The sequence below is a fragment of the Petromyzon marinus genome, chromosome 52 (genome assembly GCF_048934315.1).
Source record: "Petromyzon marinus isolate PM22_M1 ecotype Great Lakes invasive population chromosome 52, UKy_Petmar_22M1.pri1.0, whole genome shotgun sequence".
Lineage (NCBI taxonomy): Eukaryota > Metazoa > Chordata > Hyperoartia > Petromyzontiformes > Petromyzontidae > Petromyzon > Petromyzon marinus.
Window position 1 is genome coordinate 4,015,911 of NC_133718.1, and position 23,476 is coordinate 4,039,386.

General features: G+C 52.0%; 1 protein-coding gene across 2 annotated transcripts in view; it reads right to left on the reverse strand.

The window, feature by feature from the left end:
• Nucleotides 1-23,476, reverse strand: part of CTIF (cap binding complex dependent translation initiation factor) — a 33,277-nt gene that overhangs the window by 8,050 nt on the left and 1,751 nt on the right. The window contains exons 2-14 of one of the 2 annotated variants that reach the window (XM_032973825.2): nt 17,419-17,721; nt 11,782-11,868; nt 10,979-11,038; nt 10,476-10,534; nt 9,062-9,160; nt 8,411-8,477; nt 6,362-6,426; nt 5,613-6,037; nt 4,804-4,997; nt 3,560-3,649; nt 2,188-2,418; nt 1,390-1,545; nt 122-175 (exon numbers count right to left, since the gene is read on the reverse strand). In XM_032973825.2, coding sequence (XP_032829716.2) covers nt 122-175; nt 1,390-1,545; nt 2,188-2,418; nt 3,560-3,649; nt 4,804-4,997; nt 5,613-6,037; nt 6,362-6,426; nt 8,411-8,477; nt 9,062-9,160; nt 10,476-10,534; nt 10,979-11,038; nt 11,782-11,868; nt 17,419-17,721 — 1,890 coding nt within the window. The remainder of the gene's footprint in view (nt 1-121; nt 176-1,389; nt 1,546-2,187; nt 2,419-3,559; nt 3,650-4,803; nt 4,998-5,612; nt 6,038-6,361; nt 6,427-8,410; nt 8,478-9,061; nt 9,161-10,475; nt 10,535-10,978; nt 11,039-11,781; nt 11,869-17,418; nt 17,722-23,476) is intronic. The other variant, XM_032973826.2, reaches the window with a different exon arrangement.

A 23,476-nucleotide genomic window follows, 5' to 3' on the forward strand; every position in this document is an offset into this window, starting at 1 on the left:
GGTGAAGAACTGTTAACGACACGCAGGGCGACGAGACGCGTGTTCTACGGCGCGATTTCATCACCGCGGAGACGACTTCGTGGCTGCGCGCGCACGGCTGCGATGCATTTAAGGAGCTTACTTCCAAACAGCAGCAGAGGACGGCGTCTTCCTTAAATTCCTCGGCCTTGAGGAGCTGCCGGGGAAGCAACGGACAATGGGAGAGCAGGGGGAGGGATAATCAAACGGTACTTTCTTGAAGAAGAACAAAACAACCAAGGTACGAGACAAACGAATTGGTTTGCAGAGGAGGATTTGAGAAACTTGCACCATTCTTTCAACCGCCGCGCCGGGAGATGAAATCGAACCGGCGACCTCTAGCTCGCAGGTCCAGCAGTGTTCACCACTACACCACTGTGGCAGCATCTCTACCCCACCCCTGCGACATTTTTTGATGACCGTCCCCACTGTCCGAGTTCAGCGGGGCTACGCACGGGCACCGGCAACGCTGCCGCGTGGCTCCGCGATGGTGCACTTGCCGAATTAATTAACACGTTTATATACATACTAGCTGTGCTACCCGGCTTCGCCCGGGACTTGGATTCACCACGCCCGGCCGCCTATGTCCCCCAAGTAGCGATGTTCACACACCACACCAGTTACTCGTTTGAGGCTGAGTCGACCTAGGGGAGGCCCAGGACCGGTTCAAATAATCGTCACCGGTGGTGGTGGTGGCCGTGAGCGGGAATCGAACTCGGGTCGCCGGGTTCGTAGCGCAGCGCAGCGCTGACCACTACACTACAATGAGTGCAAAAAATAAATGCCTTATTGAGCTCCCCCTGCCCCCCCCCAAAAAAAACCAAAAGTGTATTTTAATAATTGTTGCATGGTGTACAGTCTGGAAAGTACCCACATGGCAAATTTCAAGTTTGTTGCATGTCGGGAAGTACGCTAAACATTTTGAACAGACACACATATTCACAACTTTGCCTTTTATATATATATGGAGATAAGATAAAATAATACACGTACGATTGTGTGTGTGTATGTATGTTGAACTTGTTTTGCACCGTACGTAGGCAATCGGGAGACGCCGGGAGGAAGGACAACAAACCAAAAACACAAGAAGCAGTTCTAAAGAAATGAGTTCCGAATCTAGATGACGATTTAAAATCACAAAGCTTCCAAATATCGGAAGGAAGAGCGTTCCCGACGGCCGCAGAAGCGCATCTGAAAGCGCGCGATGCGGTGACGCATCCTTGCCGGGTCGAATAATATTATTACGAATTGCATCGCGATCCGGTGGACCGTCTTTGTTCGGGTGGCTGGCCGAGAGACACTGCTGCGAGGGTGACCGGGGAAGGAAAAATGGAAAAATGGAAAAATGGAAAAATGCCCGAGTGCGGCCACCTCCTGCAGGCAGGTGTAGACGGGGATGGCCAGCACGCGGTACGGCTCCGACGCGCTGCTGCGCATTGTGCCGTAGACCTCGCACAGGAACGTGACGAAGCCCAGCCAGCGCTCCACGTCGCGGCGCCGCGTGTCGGCACGCCGCCCGTACTCGCTCTGGCCCCGGGGAAGAGACGCGCACGAGCACGCAAAAGGCTAGGAGCCCCCCCCAACCGTATAGCGTTGAACAGACTGTGCTGTTTTGCAGCAGGCCCAGGACCGGTTAAGATAATCGTCACCGACGTTGGCTATGATGGGAATCGAACTCGGGTCAACTGGGTTTCGTAGCAGAGCGTGCTCAAAGCCTGTTGCACTACCGCTCCCCACACGCACACACGTACACAAGACAAAGATCTCCCGTGTAGCCTTAACAGGCTGTTGGGGAAAGTGCTGTCAGCGAGCACCTATGAAGGCCGGCACGGCACACGGGGTGGCGGGCGGCCAGCACCACGTCCGGCCGCCTGTCTCCCAAGTGGCGATGTTCACACACCGCACCAGGCTCTCGTTTTAGGCCGAGTCCACCTAGGGGAAGCCCAGAACTGGTTTAGATAATCGTCACCGGTGTTAACCGTGAGCGGCAATTGAACTTCGGTGGCCGGGTCCGCAGCGCAAAGCGCCAACTGCGACACTGCCAGGCACACACACACAGACACACACACGCAGACAGACAGGACTCGGCAACGAGCCGCGAACCCGCCACCTCCGGGCGCCGTGTGACAGCTCCCGCACGTGGCGAATCGCGGGGCGCCACGCCCTCACCTGCAGCGCGTTGAGCAGCAGCCCGCGGAACTTATTCCCGTGCGGCGCCAGCGCCAGCATGCGGCTGCACAGGCGGGCGATGACGGCCGCGACGCTCCGGTTGGCGACGGCGCCCTCGAACAGGGTCCTCACGACGCCGCTCAGCGCCGCCTCGTCCGCCTCCGCGTGGCGCCACGCCTCGCCCACGACGCGCTCCAGCCTCCCGTCGTCCGCGGCAGCACCGCCGCCGCTCTGCCGATGCGACGCAGGCGACAGAGCGGCCTTCCGTTTTCCACTTCTGCGCGATGTCAACCCCCCCCCTCACCACCCTCTCACCACCACCGCCACCCTTTCAGCCCCACCCCTCTCTCACCACGCCACGTAGCTGGTGCACTGGGTCCAGGCGTACCCCCCCCTTTCTCCGCCACCAGCACTACCCGGGCAACCGCGCACACCGCGGCAATCCCGATGGCGAGGCGGCGGCCTGGCGCCGCCACGTTCGCCGCTCGTCGTTGCAGAGGCTCGCGGTTCGAATCCAGCGCCCGCCCTGGTTATTACTGCGGCGCGTGATAGCCGCGGTAAATGACACTGCCGACGCGACGTCCTGCTTCGCTCGCAGCGGCTGTCAAAGATCCCCGTGATGTCGTTCGGCGTCAGGGTCCAAATTTGCAAAATTTTGCACCGGAATCATTAATGTGGGATCACACACAGTAGCGGCAACCATACCGGGAGTCTAATGCGCCAGGTCACTCTTGCAAACGACGCTAATCCCGGCGCTAATGCCACGCCACGCTCCCCACGTGCCCAAGGCTGCTGCTGCTACTGCTGCTGCTACCGCTAAACTCAACGTGAGCAGCAATGCAGGATCTCGCCTGGCAGAGAGGCATGAAGCTCTGGTGCCCTCCTGTGGCGTGTCGCACGTGTGTATGTGTACGTACGTTGACACTTTCCATGAAATTCCCAGCTCCGAACAAACAATGCCACGTTGTTGATGACCGTCCGCTGTCCGAGTTCAGCGGAGCTCCATGAGAACGCGATTATATATTTCAAACTGCACGTATTATTACGGTGTATGCGTGTGTATGCTGAACTTCGTTCGCACCGTACGCGGCCGACCGTGCTCATCGGAGGTGTCGAAACACCCGTTTGGCGTGTTTTACTATTTTGCGCGCCCTTCTGTCCCCACCGAAAGGATGAACTTTACCCACGGCGCGTGACATCGGTTCGGCACGCGACGAGGACGCCGCCGCATCACCGCGTCATCCTGTCTACACACCCTGTCGATAAATTCTCCGCTACGCCGTGCGAAATCCGCGCGGCAACAGCGGTACACGCGGGGGTGCCCCGCTGTTCGACAAGAGAGAAAAAAAAAAACCACGTAAACGATTGTCACCTTCATGTCGAGGAGGAGTTGCGAGAGCATGTCGACGCTGTTGCTCAGCGGGGCGTCCGGGTTGGGAGAAAACACCATCCTCGGCCGCTGCTAAAACGCACACGAGGACGTCGGATCAAGCGACGCGCGTCCAACGCTCGACGCCGCGGCGACGTCACCGGGCTCGCCGTGACGGTGCGCGACGACGCGGAACCTCGCGCCCCAGCAGTCGCTCGGTGCCAACGCGGCCCGATTAAGGCGTCGCGCTCCTCAAAGTCAATTTGAGGTTGTTTGTTGTTGTTGTTGTTGGTTTTTTTTTCCGTCACCAATTGAGCTTTCAAGATGGCGTGTGCCAGCAGCCCACGCGGGCGCACAGGGCCCAGAATTGCCGCTAACAGAGAGGAGCTGTGCTTTTTCGCTGAGCACAAACCCTCATCGCTCCCGCTCGCCGCATTCCCTCACCGTCTGCTGCAGGCGGCACTGCAGCCGCGCTCGTGACGAGTCGAGCAGCGGTGAAGAATGCGGCGTCGCTTTGCCGCCACCGCCGCCACCGCCACCGCCACCACCGCCACCGCCACCACCGCCGCCGCCGCCCCTGCCCAAACCGCCGCCACCGCCGCCACCCCTGCCCAAACCGCCACCACCGCCGCCACCACCGCCGTCGTCGCGCTCACAGTGACTCATCAGCCCCGTCCCCGTGTCCAACCGCACTTCAGAGGACGCCCCGCAGCCCGGAGAGCCACCCGATGCTCGTGGCTGCTGCTGATAACAGAGAGGGGTGGCGAGAGAGGAGTGGTGGTGAGAGAGGGGGGGGTGATGGTGAGAGAGGGGGGGGTGATGGTGAGAGAGGGGTGATAGTGGTGGTGAGAGAGGGGGGTGGTCGTGAGAGAGGGGGGGGGTGATGGTGAAAGAGGGGGGTGATGGTGAAAGAGGGGGGTAATGCTGAAAGAGGGGGGTGATGGTGAGAGAGGGGGCTGGTGGTGACAGAAAGCGGTGGTGAGAGAGAGAGAGGGGGTTGGTGGTGGCGCGAGAGAGAGGGGGGTGGTGGTGCACGAGGTTTCCGCGCTCGTTCCGCGCGGCCCTCCGATGCGTTCCCGTGTCGCGCGTCGTTGGGACGCCGTGCCGAGCGGCGCGCGGTCAACCCCGAGAAAAACAGCCAAGCGCCGTGCTCGCCGTCGTTAAAAACGGCGAAACAACTTACACTGCGCGTCCGCACGGCACACGCTCAACAAGTCACCACGGGCAACGCCGCCGCCCGGCCTCACCTCGTGCCGCGACCCCGCGACCACGTCACGTGAGGAGGGACCCTGGGTAGCAGGGAAGCCGCCACCGCCGCCACCGCCGCCGCCCCGTGGCACCGACTGCTCTCCCTCCGGGCCCGGCCTCTTCCCCTCCTCCTCCGACTCCTCCTCCCGCTTATCATTCGCGCCGTTACCGCCGGTCCACTCGCAGCCCGCTCCTGCGCACGGCACCGCCACCGCCACCGCCGCCACAATCAGCCACTGGTGGTAAGGGGACTTGGGCATCTCCCCTAGGTCGGCTGAGTTGCGAATGGAAATTCCGTCGTCTCGCGACGCGACATGAGAAGCACTGTCGGAGAAAAAACTCGCGCTCGTAGCAAGCGCGAGCTGGGGCAGGCCTCGTCGGAGCGTGCCTGCGACCAGGTCGCCTGCCTTGCGCCCGGTCTCCTCACATCTCACAAAGCTAAGCTAGCGTGAAGGCTGGACGGCGCTTGGACAGGCGACCACCGTGCATAGCGGGTGGCGTAGGCTGCTGCGGGGGCAATACGTTGTCAGTATAAGGCAGTGCGGCAACACGTACTATTACTCTACTCCGATGCTCCAACATTGCCTTCGGCAACCTGCACTGACTGGCGTGGTGCAGCATGACAAATACCACTCATGGCCTGCACCACGTGGGGAGGCCCTCATCCAACAGTGGTTCGACAAATGTCCTCATCCCCATCTTCTGTTTCCTTCCCCTCCTCATATTCCTCCACTTCCTCCTCCTCCTCCTTAACCCTCTCCCCCTCCTCCCCTTGCTTCTGCCTCAACCCACCCCTCCCCTTTCTCACCGCGCTCTCTGCTCCCGTGTGCTCCTTCTCCGGCCCCGCCGAGCTGCCCGTTGCTCGTCGGCGCCGGCGCCGCCCGGCCGCCCGTGCCGTCGCCGCCCTTTCCCGAGTCGGTTCCCCTCTTGCCGTGGCGCCTGCGCGGCGAGCCCGCTGGCGCATGGCTGTAGTTCCTAGCGCCACCGCCAGCGCCTCCTCCTCCTCCTCCTCCTCTGCCCTGGTGCTGGCTGCCCCAGCTGTCCCGTCTACCGCCGCCTCTGCGTGACAGCGCAAGCGAGTCCGGAGAGTAGTGCTGCTGCTGCTGCTGTGGTTGCTGTTGCTGATCCGGCTGTTGCTGCTGCTGCTGATAGTGATGGTTCGGCTGGTGTTGATGGTGGTGCCCGTGATGTTGGGTGGCACGGACCCCCGGAGGGCAGTACAGCCTCCTGGAGCTGGGAGGGCAATTGGGGTATTAAAACGGGTCATTAGGTCGGAGGGTCGCGAAGGTTCAAAATAAATAACAGATAATGAATTCCAACGGGCTCCCAGCTGGTTAAATATAAGAATGTCAATCGTGCAATCAAATTCCTACGCTTAACCTGCCGGTGTTAAATCAGATAACAGCGGCACCAGACTGAAGTCGGAGGCGGTAGACCCGGCTTGGTTTGATCTGACGCTCAACTCCATTCATCTCTCCACCACGCGTTGCGAGGTTAGAAATCTGCGGCAGCAGCGGCCGCATCACCCGCGCACACACCTCCCTCCCCGCGTCTCACCTGCGCTCGCGCCTCCTGCCCTGGCCGGAGTTCACAGCCCGCGTAGCAGAGTCGCCATCGACGACCTGCAGGCACACAAGACAATGATCACCCGCATAGCCTGCACAACTTCGGAGGGAGGGGAGGGCAAGTGCCGTTAACGAGCACCAATTAAGGGCAGCGCGACATACGAGGACGTGGTGCGCTGTGACCACCACTTCCGAGCGGCCGCCATCATGTGCGTACGCGTGCTGAACTTCTTTCGCACCGCTCGTAGCCAACCGTGCTAATCGGAGGTGCTGATGTGCACTCACTGAACCAGGTACTCGTCTACAGCAGCGCCCCTCAAGAAAGCGCGATACCGCTCGCCATTGAGGTTACCCGGTAAATGATTTGAGGTGACCGGTTTCGTAGCACAGTGTTAAAAACCAGTGGACCATGACTGTCCACAAGCGCATACAAAGACAAAGATCCCCGCCCCTCCGTGTAGCCTTAACAAACTGCTGGGGCAAGTGTTGTTCCAGAGTAGCGCATATGAATGCCGGCATGGCACACGAGGGTGTGGGTGGCCAACACCACACCCGGCCACCTTTGTATCTCCAGTGGTGATGTTTATGACACACTGCACCAGATATTCATTTACCACCACCACTCTCACCTGTCATAAGGTGATGATATTTACACATCGCAAGCGCACACATGTACACCACAACAAAGAGACACACACACACACACAGGTGCTTGCTCACAATAACTTTTTTCATATTGCACTTTTTTTCCCAAGTGTATATTATAATAATCATTATTATTATTATTTAGTTTTTATACAGCATTTTCGTTCTTGCAAATTGCACCTCACAAATGCTGAGGAGCCACATACAAACTGGAAGGCAGCAGCCAGGGAGTGAGCCAGCACCGATAAAATTGCACAAGGTTCTTCACTTCTCTATACAGGGACTCCCAAACTTACGAACACCCGACTTACGAACTTTCAGAGGTACGAACTAAACCTGGCCCATACATCCAGTTGCCTGTTTGGACCGAGAGTCGTAAGTTCAACCGCCGCGCAATATATAGCGGCGGTGGCATCTACATCTGCGGAACTTGAAGAAGCAGTGGCATCTGCATCTGCAGAACGTGAACAACCAGTGGCATCTACATCTGCAGAAGATTATATAACTTTTAAAGCCATTCCCCGTGTCTAGTGTACATGCCGTGCAACGTGCTTGGAGTCAACAGGAGTAAAGTTGGACTCACGAACAAATCGATTTACGAACAGACCTCTGGAACGTAACTCGTTCGTAAGTAGAAGAGTCACTGTATATTAAGATGTTTCAGCCAATTAATGATTGTTTATAAAAAATATATGTATTATCACAATGGGCACTTGCGTGGTCATACGTGAAAGAAACAGCGACTATTATTAACTTACGGCTGTCATCGTGCTGGGCTAAGGATATTGACATTTTTTTTAAACCGCCGAAACTTCAGTCTTGCCTCAAACATTCCTCTGGCAGGTTCCAAAAATAAAGACTAAATGTGGTAGCCTGTCCTTCCACCATGAAGCTCCCAAGAGGTGGTTTGATGGCTCAAGAGGTGCGAGTGGTGAACCGGCGCCGCCGATAGTCTGCGTTCGAATCGGGGTTCGTCAGCTGCAGCCTACGATCAATCCAGGTTCGCAAGTGCAGCGAGTTGACGGTCTCAGCCTGGTCGTTAATGACTGCACGAAAAATAATCGTGTTAAATTTGCTTCTGTAATTGGGGCAAAAATTCCAGCTCTGAAAGTAAAAAAAAAATGATCGTTTCGACTGGTGCGGCGAAAACATTACTCTGTGGTGGCAGTGTGCGGCTGGAAAAGTGCTGTCCTTCCTGTATGTGACCCCAGATGTCACCTGAAGGAGGGGGTTCTCGGAGGTAGCTCTGTGGCAACCGCTTCCGCGGACTGTTCTCCAACGACACGGAGCATCGCACCGCCCCGCGGGAACTCCAAAACGGATTCTTCGTCTCGTTCCTCAACGGCGATTGGGCAATCGCGATGAAATTTGTTGTTTAAACGAGCGCAGCACTCACCTGGGAAGATCCGTCTTTCGAGTCATCCTTGATCGCAGCCTCTGCGTCGCCCACCTTCTGGCATTCGCTGCAAGTCGAGCAACGGTGGTAACAAAAATATAAACTCACGGTTAATTAGCCGTGGCCGGCCTCTTGGTGTTGCACCTCACCCCGGCATGCAGATGTACACGGTGATAACAACAATGACGGTAACCATCATCGTCCAAACCGTTGAAAAAGCGAGAGCGGGCACGGGCAGGTCGCGTCATGGCCAGAAGGGATGGGCGATGGCCGAGGCATGGACGATGGTCGAGAACAATCACGGAATGGCAGCAAAAGAATGGAAAGCGTCCCAGAGAGAGGACGTCCGCCAAGGAGACGGAGCTTTGAAATCTGTTCGTGCGCGTGCAACTGTGTTGTATCGCGGGATCGTGGGAGGTGGTGGCGGCAGCCTGGGGAGGACCTCATGCAGCAGTGGATAGATCAAGGCTGATGTTGATGATGATGATAAATAATAATAGTCATGTAATGAATCAACCCAACAGAGATTCTACTTATTGTCAGGACGCGAGTCCCAACAATATTGACCCAAGCATCTTTAGTAGCAATGACATCAGTATCAGCATCAGCATCATCATCGGTACAATCATCATCATCATCACCATCAGCTACCTGTCACCATGCTCTGTGTGGTTGGGATGCTTCGGGAGGCTTTGATGTTGGGAGGTCGACGTTTCCTGGACGTCTGGCTGCACGTCCCAGCTGCAGCCGCTGGACGCAATACACGACCGACCACAAAGTGGATTCATGCGGTGCCCGACTGCGAGCCGCATCCTCGCCGTACAGAAACGGTGGGAATATTAACACCGTGGGAATGACAGCGGCGTTCATAGGTCTCCGTGGGAGTCTTATTATGGGCCCTCTTTGTGATCGCTACTGGCGTCCGCTTTGAGTCTGTGCAATACATTGCGGCTTCATGCAGCGCCGAAATGAACCATCTCGAAGACGGTGTAAACAGTGGGACTATTTGTTTGTATAGAGAGAAGGAGGCGGTTAGTCAGAGAGACAACAAGGAAGGTCTGGAGCCTGGATGTGAACTGGGGAAGGGATTTGACAGCAAGGACGGCTGGGGGAAGGGAGTTCCAGATTGGAAGTTCCAGATTGGGAGTTCCAGACACAAACAATATCAATAAACAACCGCCATTTGCCATTAAGTGGCGGTGTGACTTCATGGACACACTCCGATATACACACACACACATTAGTACAAACGCAAATTCTAATAAAGACACACACACACACAGATGCCACCAGATGCAATTACAGACACAAACGCACGGACAAATGCAGTCGGACACAAATATACACACAACAACTGCACCACCACTCTTCACAGACAAAAAGACAAAGATCCCCCATATATCATTTAACCGACTGCTAGGGAAAGTGCCGTCAACGAGCACCCATTAAGGCCTGCATGGCACACGAGGGTGTGGATGGCCAACACAACGCCCGCCCGCCTTTGTCCCCTCACCTCCAATTAGCACGGTTGGCTACGTACAGTGCGGAAGAAGTTCAACATACATACATACACCAGCACACAAACACGAACACACTTGCACAAACCCAAGTACACAAATACATGGACGCACAAGACAAACACGTGAACGCAAGCTGGACCCTGTTCGATCACAGAGGTTAGTGCGGCTCACCAGCCCAGACACACCAAAACAACACGACCCTCGCATCTGAATCTTGGCCCGAACCCATCACACATTCCGCCGGGACAATCCGATCGCACATCGTGGCGGCTCAAAAACACAAGGAATAAGTAAAGCCTCTTGTGCTGCCACCGCCGCCACCACCACCACCACCACCACCCACCACCAACATAACAAAAGATCCCCCTTGCAGCGTTTAACAGACTGTTGGGGCATGTGCTGTTGGCGAGCAGCAGCACCTATTAAGGCAGTCATGGCATACGAGGACAAGGATGACACCCGGTCGTCTTCGTCTCCCCAGTGGTGATGTTTTACTACAAACCGCACCAGGTACTCATTGACCACCACTACCACCACACTCTCACCTGTCGTAAGGGTTCGTATTCGCCGCCCATACATCGTAGGAAGGGTCTTGGACTCGAGGCTGCAGCATGGAAAGGAGGAGGAGAGAAGTGGCGGATTAGAAAACAAGAGAAACTCATGCACTGCGTAGATACAGCTTCTGAGTCGTCATCAACATCGTCATCATCACGAGCCACTGCTGGATGAAGGCCTCACGTGGCCCAAGCCAAGCTGTCACCATCTCCCGTGGTTGTCGTGCGATGCAGCAGTCCACCAATCTACGAGATGACCATTCATTCAATCTTCATTCAGCATTGATTAATTCACGGATGTGAACTGGCACAATATTGAGACAGGGGAAGAGTCGGTGGAGAGGGTGTGAATGTGTGGAGGCAGGCGAGAGCGTGTGGAGAGCCAGGGAAGAGAGTATGGAAAGCACGATGTGAGAGGAGGTGAGAGGGGGTGAGAGGGGGTGAGAGGAGGTGAGAGGAGGTGAGAGGGGTTGAGAGGTGAGAGGGGGCCCTACCTTGGGCTGGGGGCCTGCACGGCCTCCCCTGGGTCGTGGAGAGGGGCTGCCGCGTTGAACCTGTCACACAGACAAAGCCGAAACGGGCACACCAGTTAATTTTTTCACTCATTCATTCACTCAACATCACATTTCATTACTTTATTCGTTTACTCAATGATAAATTTTATTGGCTAATTCATACATTCGTTTATTCACCCATTCATTCGCTCATTGGCACGCTACGTGACACTCATTTGAACGCTCATTCATTCACCCAAGTCGCATACTCCATTACGTGCAGTCACTCGCACACTCTTACATTCACCCAAGTGGCATATTCTACTTCTCGATTTAAAGCTTTCGTGACTGCAAGGTTTCCTCTTCTTTGGTTCTTTTGGTAAAGTCACGTAGAATGAGAATAAAATAATAAATTGATAAAATAAAACAACACAATAATATTCCCACGACGTTTCGGCCACAACACAAGCGGCCTTCATCAGGTGAAGGGACGAGACTGTCTGGTAGGACAGCGCTGGAGTGAAAAAGCCACGCTCAGATCACGACCTTTAAGCCTCAACGACAAAGAGGCTTAAAGGTCGTGATCTGAGCGTGGCTTTTTCACTCCAGCGCTGTCCTAACAGACAGTCTCGTCCCTTCACCTGATGAAGGCCGCTTGTGTTGTGGCCGAAACGTCGTGATTATTGTTGTTATTTTATTTTATCAATTTATTATTTTATTCTCATTCTACGTGACTTTACCGAAAGAACCAAAGAAGATATTCTACTTCATTCGCTCATTCCGCACGCTCGCAGGCTCCTCACCGGGCTGTTGATCCACCGCTGCTGCCTCCGGCCTCGGCCTCCTCGCTGTCCCTTCCAGGCCCGGTTGTCGCTCCGATCCGAAGAGCCCTGTCGCGGACGACAAAGACAAAGACCGCCCGCGTAGCCTTAACACACTGTTGGGACAAGTGCCGTTCGCGAGTAGCAGCACCCATGAAGGACGGGAAGACAAACGAGGTGGGGGTGGGTGGCCGGCCATCACACCCGACCACCTTTTGTTGCTTCAGTGGCGATGTTTATTGCACCACACCAGGTACTCGTTTCAGGATGAGTCAACCTAGGGAAGGGCCCCGTGCCGGTTTAGATAATTGTCACCAGTTTTGGTGGCCGTGAACAGGAATCGAACTCAGATTGCCGGGTTCGTAGCACGGCGCGTTCAAACGCTTACACTACTGCTCATACATGAACGCAAACAAAGCAAAGATCAGACTGTTGGGGCAAGTGCTGTTAGCGAGTAGCGCCTATGAAGCCCGGCACGGCACACGAGGCGGTGGGTGGCCAACGCCACGCCCGGCCGCTTTTGTCTCCCTTGTGGCGATGTTTACACATCGCACCAGGTACTCGTTTGAGGCCGAGTCGACTGAGGGGAGGCCCAGGACCGGTTCAGATAAACATCACTAGGTCACCAGGTTCATAGCGCAGCGCGCTAACCACTACGCTACCTCTCCCCACACACACACGCGCGCGCGCGCTGACACGCACGCACACACGCGTGGCTTCCTCATGTTCGCTGCCAGCATCCCACTTCAAAACACTGCGGGCCGCCGGCGTGGGAGAAGGGGGTAGAGGGGGAAAATTCCTGTGGCCCAGCGGCTCGCAGGAATGTGAAGCATCGCGAGCGGCGTGGCACGGCGTGGCGTGGCGCATGGCGCGTGGCATGGCGTGGTGCATGGCGCGTGGCGTGCAAATGTTTAAAGCGCAAATTGGACGCAGTGCGTGGTGGCTCGAGTAAACCGCGGGCGAAGGCGGAGGGGTGAGAGGGCTCGCTGCGATGAGCAAAGCGGCGATTTTACACTCAGCAGGCCAAATAACCATTAGCGTCGTCGTTGTGGAGAAATGTAAATAACCAAAACGGAAAAGTATAAGATACGCGTCTCTCTGTGAAAAAAAAACTAAAACAAAAATTCTTACGCACCCCATCGGCAGCACAGCCTTCTGGGAGCTTGCCCGTTCAGCAACGAAGACTGAGATCAATCAGATTCTGGAACGGGTGTTTTGGCACACAGTGTATCGTCAGCAGCGTCAGACTTGCACGAATCAATGCTGGTGAACTCGCAGATGTTATTGCCAAGGACCTTCCTTTTAATATACGGCTCCTATATTCCCTACAACAACGCTCATGAATATTTTTGAGTTGCGTATAATTTCGCGTCCAGCTAGAAACCCCCGTCTGGTAGTTCACCGCCACTGATGCAAGCAAGCCTGACAATGCTGATGAGAGACTACAGTTAAAACCTTGGATTTGCGAGCATAATTCGTTCCGGAAATGTGTTTGTAATCCAAAGCGCTCGTATAACAAAGCACTCGTAGTATATCAGTTGTGATCACGTGACGCTCGGCAGACAAAGCGTCTACACGTACACTACTCGTATTGCAAGACCCTCGCTCGTTTATCAAATTAATATTTATTTTAAAATGTTGCTCGCCTTGCAAAACACTCGCAGACCAAGTTACTCGCAATCCAAGGTTTTACTGTGTGCAAAAACCGGTCCACAGTTTGCTTGTACTGACGCAATGCAGCCAAGATCGTGCTCTGCCAGAAGGGCGTTGTGCGTGCACGTGTTGCGTAAGAAAAACTTATGGGGCGAGACGGAAATATGAAGAAAACATAGTCTGCTCATCGATTTTGTTAGGCTGACTAGACAAGGGGTCTCTGTTCGATAACATTTAGACGAAACAGACACAATGTATTACTTTAGATTTTATGCTTAGCTGACAAAGGTTGGCTACATAAGGTGGGAAAAAATGTCAACGTACATTCAATAACAAAAGAAACTCAACACGTGTCATTAAACACTCCGGGCCTTTCAAGGAATGAACATGTATAACAGGCGACGTTTTGGCCAACGGCCCTTCTATAACACAGCATGTCCACGGCTCTTTTCAAAAAGACTTCCGTGGACAGAGTGACTTTCGAAGTCCGCACATCGTGATCGTGGCTGAACCAAAGAGGTAAACACAAACCTTACGACAACGTTAGGAATGACGGCCACTCAGTGCAGCTGCAGGTAAAAGGTTCTGGGCGCACTTCCAGTTTTGACACCGGGCGAGTACAACAGTGGTTCGGGGGACGGTAAAACGCGACGTTACCTTGAAGCGACGAGAAATGTAAATAAATACCGTGCATTTTTTTTGTGATGCTAGCTCTTGCAAAACATAAGACTAGTTTGCAGGTCACCCTTGCCAACGAGACTCTTATCCCGAGTTCTCAGTCGAGTTCAACAAAGTGCACTCGAATCGTTTCGTTCAGATTTTTGGGGTCGGATCGCGTGGGGTGCGCGCGCTGTGCATTAAGAAACACCAGGAAGTTTTCTCAACGACGAGAACGTTTTAAACGGCTCAAGTTTTTTTTCTTCTTCTTATTTTAGAACCCTTATTTTATTCAACAAAAAGGAGCAAAAGCCGCGTGCTTGTAGCTTAGCGGTACGCGCGTCACACTGACCGCCCCCCTTCACGGGCTCCCGAGGATCACGTGACCACGCCTTCACTGCTGCACACGTGTCCGTTGTCTTTCCCCGTCGTGTAACATTATGCATTGCATTTAAATGTCATGCGTAATATAAAAACCCATATATGTGTTATTTGCTGATGTTGCTGCTACTATGGCAACGGTGCAAAGACACAATTAACAATATATTTTCAAAAGCTCACACTGTGTGTGGCCTTAAAAGAACATATTTATATAATAGGCAACGTTTTGGACAATGGTCCTTCTTCAAAAGCACATTATATCAGAAGTGCGCTTTTAAGGTCGTGTTATTGGCAAATGTATTGAGTGTTATTGTATATATGTGTTTAAAACCCCCACTACGCAGCTTAACAGGAGTGCTGGTCTGTGTGTTTTGACAGCGGTGCTGTACAGGCAAAGTGGATCATTAGACCTCCTTTGCCAGTACCAAAATGTACTAATAGGGTTTTTCCCCTTTTTTCTGGCAACAAAACTGAAACCTTTTGACAAGGATTCATGTCTGCATTAACCACAATACCTGCAGTCAAAATGCAAACAAAAAACAAGGACAATGCATATATTATCATAGTATGTTTTTTTGTTTGCATTTTGACTGCAGGTATTGTGGTTAATGCAGACATGAATCCTTGTAAAAAGGTTTCAGTTTTGTTGCCAGAAAAAAAAGGGGAAAAACCCTATTAAGGCAAAAGTGGATGTCACCACCGTGGTATGTATGTGTGTAAAACCGTACGTGGTGGAATGAATAGCAAGCTGGACTTGCAGAGAATGGTGCAAGTTTCTTACCCACCGCAACACGACCCGTCCACCCAGCAGTATACTATTACTATTTTTTATTTTACCAGGTAAGACCCACTGAGCTATGTGGCTCTTTTTCAGAAGCGACCTGGCCCCAAATTATAGCTCAACGAAGTGGCTCATCACGTGGTAATGCAAAGCGGCCACACACTCTAAATGCGTGATGTTGATTCTAAATATGGAGGGAAAGATCGGAGGACCCCGGAGAAAAATCCACGCGACCATGGGGAGAGAGAGTCATGCAAACTCCAAATATACAGGTGTGGGTTGGGGATCGAATCCACGACCTCCTGTGTACCAGGCGATATAGGAAATAACCCGCCACTGCGGCGCCCTATGAACAGGCGCACCCCAGTAACATCGATCGGCAGGTCGCCCGTTGGTGGTTGGGTAAGATGTGGTTGTTCGCAACTCTTCAGAAACATGAGCTGAGAGTATTTTGCTGCTGCTATAAAATTCCACGCGACAAGCTACTTCGTTGAGCTATCATTTGCGGGCAGGTTGCATCTGAAAAAAAGAGCTACATTGCTCAGCGGGCCTTAAACTAAAAAAAATATTTTGAAATCGTTTATAGTTTCCAAGTCGTCAGCCCAGCGAGGAAGAGCAGGCCAAAATAACCTAGAAACGGTATCTCCCTGGAGCTCGCAATTTGCAGAGCTGCACCTATACACACCGTGGCGAATATTTCTCCGCTCTCGTTTGGTATCCCTAGTGCGCCCCCTCCTCCCCTCCGCCACCCCTACCCCCCCCCCACACCTCCTCGGACACAGCGGCAAATTCTTTCCATCGCAGTTGCGTTGGCCAGCCAAAGAAAGCCGAGGCCCTCTTCGAATAATTCCGAGCGTTCTTGGCATTTGTCGAAAGAAGAAAAAAATGCGTAGCAGAGCCGTCGAACAGAGGCACCTCATTCATGCCCAGGGTTGTGGCGAGGGGCGCAGTGCAAGAGGGATTTCGCTTTTGCAAGTACGGTCGAACAATAACAGTCGTAATGTGGGACTTATACGGGTGTCCAAATGCGACCGCGTCTCAAGTCGCCGTACAGAAACGGTGGGGATGTTTACACCAGGGAGATGATAGGAGGCAATCAGTCATAGGTCTCTATGGGAGTCTATGGGTCTCTTTGTGATTCTATTTGCATCTGTGCGAGTCTATACAATAGAATGTGGATACATACTGTGTCGTTGTACAGAAAGTGGGAACATTTATTTTATACAGAGAGAAAGAGGCAGTCAAAGACAAAATATAACACGGGCAGGTCTTGAGGTTAGACTGGAACAGGGGCAGGGAGCCAACAGAACAGATTTCTGGGGGAAGGGAGTTACAAGGAGGGCAGCAGATGAGAATGACGAGACTTCCCAAATATGCACAATAAATACACTACATATTCTTGGTTCTTTCGGTAAAGTCACGTAGAAGGGAAACAATAAAATAATAAAAAATATAAAACAAAAAAATTCTCACGTTTCGACTGCAACACAAGCAATCACCATCAGGTGTGAAAACACCTGATGATGAAAACACCTGATGATGATTGCTTGTGTTGCAGTCGAAACGTCATGAGAATTTTATTGTTTTATATTTTTATTATTTTATTGTTTCCCTTCTACGTGACTTTACCGAAAGAACCAAGAAAACGAATCCCTGCAGTCACGAAAGCTTTAAATAAAAAAATACACTAGTCAACTAAAACGTAAACTACTTCTTTCATTTTGCCAGTTAAGGCCCACTGAACTATGTAGCTCTTTTTCAGAAGCGACCTGGCCACAAATGACATTTCACCAAAGTGGCTTATCATCGTGTACATTTATATCAGCCAAATACTCTAAACGCGCGTTTCTAAATGTGGAGGGAAAAACGGGAGGACCCGGAGAAAAATCCACGCGACCACGGGAAGAGAGACACGCAAACTCCAAATATTCAGGAGTCAGGGTCAGGATCGAACCCACGACCTTCCTGTACACGAGGCGAGGTAGTTAACATCTCGCCACCGTGGGGTGTACACATACAGTATACATACAGCACACGTTCCGGGAGGTATGTGCGCTCGCATGTGGCACACCGCAGCCTAACTCGGATGCGCCACGCCACACCACGCGCCACACAGCGCCACACCACGCGCCCACTTGCTCCCTCACCTGCGAGGCGACGGGCGACGAGTCCGAGTCGGGCTGCTCGTCGTCGCGCAGCGTCCCCTCCACGCGGTACTGCAGCACGCAGCTGTCGATGAACCGCTCCAGCGCCTCGATGTCCGGTGACAGCTTCCCCTCGTCACCCACTCCGCTGCCTCCGTCACCGCCGCTGCCTCCACCGACGCTGCCGCCGCCGCCGCCGCGACTGCCGCCGCCGCTGCCACCGCCGCGGCCCTCGGGGGAGGAGGCGAGCGAGGAGTTGTCCCGGTCGGGCGAGACGGCACCGCGTCGATCCGAGCGCGGTGCGGCCTGAGAGCGGCAGGCGCGAGGGTGAGAAACCGGGTGAGGGTTACAGTCAGACACGTGGTGAGGGTGAGCTGTTACAGGTTAGCTACAGGGGTTTTGGGTTAGGGTTGGGATTAGATGAGTATGGAAGTTCAACATACATGCACCAACATACACAAGAGATAGTAGGGTAACAGATAGGGTCAGGATTAAGGTTAGAGCACTGAGCCGGCAACGCTGAGAACCTTGGGTTTGAATCCAGATTTAAGCCACTCCCTGTGATTAAACCGGTTTTGCAATTGATACGAGTTGACGGTCTCAGCCTGGTCACCAAGAACTGTTTGTAAAAACCCATTACGTTAACTTTGGTTCCACATTCAATTGAGCAAAGTTCCATCTCTGAGAAATACAATATCGCTCTGATTGACCATCATGCGACAAACATCACTCATTTGAAGAGCGGGTGGAAAAGTGCTGCCCTCAACTGTGGGTGGCCCAGAGGTCACTTGAAGACATCTCAGAGGTAAGCTCTGTGATATCCGCTTCCGTGGGCCGTTCCCTATCCCGAATGGTCGCGCATTGCTCCGCAAAAAATGTGAACGGACTATATGTCTCACTACATGACACCAACAGCAAAAACGGGATACCATTGGTGGGAAAATATTAGCTTTTTAAAAATCTAAATTGTGACTGTATTGGAAAGCACACATTCAACACTGCACCAACCCAACCACGAATGCAGTTTGGCTAAAATTAATGCTCTTCATTGCCCAGTCCTGCATAGTGGTGGTGCTTACAGTGGGTGTGGTAGTGTTGGGAGATGTGGATTGTGTTGGTAGTGGCAGTGGCGGTGTTGGTGGCACTGACAGTGTGAAGCTGATAGCAGTGGTGGACGTGGTGGCGGCATTATCACCACTGTTGCTCGTGGGGGTGGGGGGTCGTGATGCTTGCGGCATTGATGATGGTGCGGGTGGTGGCAGTGTTAGTGGTGGTGCAGGGGGTGGTGACGATAGAGGTGGTGGTTGTGGAGGCGACGGCGATGGTGCTTGTTGTTGCTAGTGGTGGTATTTTCTGCTGATTAAGACCAGCACACCGCGCATCACTAGACAGTGAAGTTACATCAGCCTGTCTGCTGGCACATACACATCCGTCACTGCGTGCTCAGCCCAGCACGCACGCAAACGGGCACACGCCCAAGCCACGCCACGCCACGCATCTGCGCCGCCGCTACACACACACCCGCTCGACCGCCGCGTTCTCGCTGTGTCATGGGATTTGGTGCGCTGCAGCTATTCTGCTCTTGGATTTTGACTCTGAGCACGAGGGCGAGAGCACCGAACGTTAAAGTGCCTCAGTCTGGCTGTGCGAGGAACGGGCAGTAACACGGAACCACTGAGAGCAATATGGACCCAATGAATCCTGAGGGTGTGCCTTTGTCTGGCAGTGCAAACGTTGGGACAATTACAACATACGCTGAGAATAGTCAGCGTCTCTTATTCCGACTCTCTCGGCTCGAGGCGATTCACACTGAAACATGACAAGTGCAAATAGGTGGCTCCGTCTGGCTCTCTTGGGTGTCACGAAATAAACAATGAACCCTAAGAACCCTAAAACAAAGCCCAAACAGGAAACCACCACTTAAATCCTTAAGATGCTTTAGTCTGGCAACGCCATGGACCCTCAGATTCCTGAGGGCCTTAGTCTGGCTGTGAGTATTTGGCAATGACAATGAACACTAAGAATACAACAAAAAATACATAATGTGCTCCCCTAAGCATTAGTGCATCAGTTGGTGTGTGTGTGTGTGTACTTATACGTACTCAGCGATAAACAATGCCACGAGGGAGACATAGGCCTCCATAGGTGCTCCTCGATAACAACACTTGCCCCAACTGTCTGTTAAGGCAATACAAAGGACCTTTGACTTACTTATGGAACACATAGTGTTATTTATGGGGTTGTTTTTTTTGTTAAAGTTAAATTAAGGCGACGTAAAATTAAGCCAAGACACCACCACCTGAACCAGTGAAAATCACAATATAACTCTGGAATGCACAATCCAATGCTGGAGAAGCTTCTGCACAGTGCAAGACTGAACTGGCACTGCAATGACGCGTGGTGTCCCTGCGCGGCGCGACGACGAGGCCAACCACGAGTCAACATTGCCATGGCACGCCGTTCAGGCCAAGTTTAGCGGGCGCGAGATTTTCATTTTCTCCCTTCCCTTTTTAGGGGTCCCCCTAACAAAACATCCTGCGACACGCGGAATGTCGAGCAAGCATGGACGACCAAGTCCCAGCGCCCGCTCAACAGCGGTGATGCCCATCCTGCGGGACGTCGCGGAGCTGCTTCAGATGCCATCCTCTTCCACGAAGCCATCAGATTTTAGTTTTTTGCTTGCACGGCGGTCCGCGAGCATTACCCAACTCCGGTCATCCAGAACCTGGACTGTACAACATATAATGACGCAATGCCCGATCCACAAATACGAAGGAGAGACAGCGGAGCGATACACTGCGCTACTCCTCACGCGGTTGTCTGGGCCTGATCACCTGAATGTGAAACTGTAGTTGTTGCTCTGCATCCACATCAGCGGCCGTGCAAAATAAGAAGACTTGAGGGTTGACGGTGCTCCCCGGCTCCAGAGCAGTTTGGAACCACGGCTCTAAAGGGGCTCTCTCTGGACCTCCCTCGAGTGGAGGTCCTTCCACCAGCAGTGGCGGGAGCGAGCAACTGCAGGGCTGCGCCTTTACCACCTTCTTCTCTATGCGGGTCACTGTGTATCCGCCCACGGTAACGCGGAGGAAATGCTGTGCACACATTTTTTTAACACGTATGACTGTGGCTCGCTTGGCTCATAATGGGGCCAATTTTTGCGAATTAAAATTCTCAACTACAGCCGCCGCCCCAATCAACTTACACATTCACCGGCACCGCCTCAACGCCCCCTGCACCCCCCCGTCCCTTCGCCAGGCTGGGTTTAAAAGCACAAGCCCGAGCCTTGAATTGGCGTGGTGAGGCGTGGCACATCTGTAATCGGCAAAAAATAACTCATTGCTGTATTTTACTTTGTCAGCATCCCTGGCTGCAAGCAAACTAAGCACAAAGTGTCCAGAGAACGACTGTTTAAGAGCGCTTTATACTCTTAAATTATCATTATAAGCCACTTAGTTGAGCTATCATTTGTGGCCAGGTTGCTTCTGAAAAATAAGTTAATAGCTCAGTGTGCCTTACTTGTTAAATTACAAAAAATAGGTTTGTTTTATTTGCGTATATACTTTTAAGTGATTTATTTACCTTTTCTATACTTTGGTCTCCTGTTGTGTTTTTGTATTATTGTTGTAACGTTCTGACCTGCCCCTACTGGGCATCTGTGAAAAATAACTTTATAGCTCAACGGATTCCTTAAGTATAAATAAAATATTCTGATTCTGAGATTTGGCCCCAAATAGTTCAAGGAGGCCTCAGATTTATAACACAAATAGGGATGCACCAGGAGTCTATTTCTCACTCTATAATTTTCAGGATGGCTTGTATTAGTGATTACCAGCATAAGGCACTACCACAAGAATACAAGGCAGGCCTATCCATAATAATTATTTACTATAAAACCCTATATTCTTCAAACCCTATTAACAAGTTTATACTAGAAGGGAAACAATAAAATAATGAAAATATAAAGCAATAAAATTCTCACGTTTCGACTGCAACACAAGCAATCATCATCAGGTGTGAAAAACCACAACAAGAAAATTTGAAAAAAGTGGCGGTTTTTTAAAATTTTCTTGTTGTGGTTTTCACACCTGATGATGATTGCTTGTGTTGCAGTCGAAACGTCGTGAGTATTTTATTGTTTTATATTTTTATTATTTTATTGTTTCCCTCCTACTTGACTTTACCGAAAGAACCAAGAATATGAATCCCTGCAGTCACGAAAGCTTTAAATCAAAATTTATACTAATTAGATGCAGTAACGAGTGGAAAGTTTAAGGATAGATGGATGTGCCGTACCAATAATAATTTAAAAAAATGCACTCCGGACTGTTGCGGCTGAAATTAAGCACTGGGGTGCACCAACTATCAGCTCGAATTCACATCCTTAAATCCAAATAAATAACTGTGATATACCAAAGCTACTGTGCTTATCCAGTACAGTCCATCATATTTGTAGTCGGATGAACCCAAATAATTAGTTATGCTTCGGCCCCCAATGGGTTAGCACCACCACGGCTCACCTGGTTTTCAAGGACATCTGTCTGTGCCATATGTACACGCATCACTGTTGGGCACATATCCTTGTCTTAATGGTCAAAGTTCATCACGTGCTTCAATTGGCCTCCACAAAACTTTCACAATCACAAATCTCCATGGACAATCAATAACTTCCACAAACCAAAACAAACTTTCCTTTAGCAGCACATACCTTCACAGACTATCGAAGACATCTATGAACCATCGGAAACCTCCACAGATAATCAGAAAACTTCATAGACCACATACCTGTCAACCCATACGGTTTACCCGTATTACAGTACAGGGAAATAGAGTTTTCAGGCGCATACGACGTACAGCCGTTTCAATACGAGCAAAAAAATGTTTTGTCTTTGTTTGTGTTTCTCCCTTGTGATGGGACTTTGTCGGATGAACGTTGAGATTTATAAGGGCACGGAGTTACCAATAAGGTCTGAATTGGTCTGTAATAAGGTAGGGCACTGTTAAGGGGTTGACAGGTATGAGACCATCAGAAATGCAAACGGACAGCCATACATCTCCAGAAGATCACAAACATCCCCATAGATACAAAGGTAGATCTCGAAGCTCCACAGACCATCATAAATGTCCACAGACTCCAATGCAGCTATAACAAAGACTAGGCGGCCTTTGAAAGATGTTAAGACTTCAACAGCTCCCCTCAAACCGTATAAAGCCCCCATAGAGACCCCATACACATCCATTATATATCAACGAATCCATTAATATCACGCACCCTAGCACAGAACCCAAAGGACCACAAAATATACCCCCATAGAAATCCCAAAAAACCCAAATGAGATCTCCAGAGGCCATAACTACCCCATATATACCGCCAAAGATCCCCTAGAGACATCTACACAAACCACCAGACCCCCGGGAGATCCCATACATACCCGAGACTCCCACAAACCATATAAACCCCAATAGATATCCCATAAACTACTCCCTATACCGCCACCCCATGTACAGCAGGCCACCACAGACAAATATAGTAGACACCACAATCCTACAATTTCCATAGGCACCGCCACAGAAGAAGAGCCAACCAAACCCCATAAACACCCAGAGACCCCATGAACAACCCTTATATCCCCAGAGACCCCAACAGTCCCACGGTCAAAAAAGATCCCCCGTATAGCCTTGACAGACTGTTGGGGCAAGTGCTTTTAGCGAGCACCGACAAAGGCCGGCAGGGCACACGAGGCAGTGGATGGCCAGCACCACGCCAGACCCCCTTTGCCTAACACCCAGCGGCGATCTTTACACATCGCATTAAGTACTCATTTGAGGCCGAGTTGACTTAGGGGAAGCCCGGGACCGGTTAGGATATTCGTCACTGGTGTTGGCCGTGCGAGGGAATCGAACCCATTTCGCCCGTTTCCAGAGACTCTAAACACGTCTTTACGTTGGATTTGAATAGACCCTACAGACAAAACAGACCACCAGAGACCCCAACAGAGCCCCACATACCTCATCACAGTCCCCTCGAGACCCCCTGATACCCATTTAGAGTCCCAAAAGAACT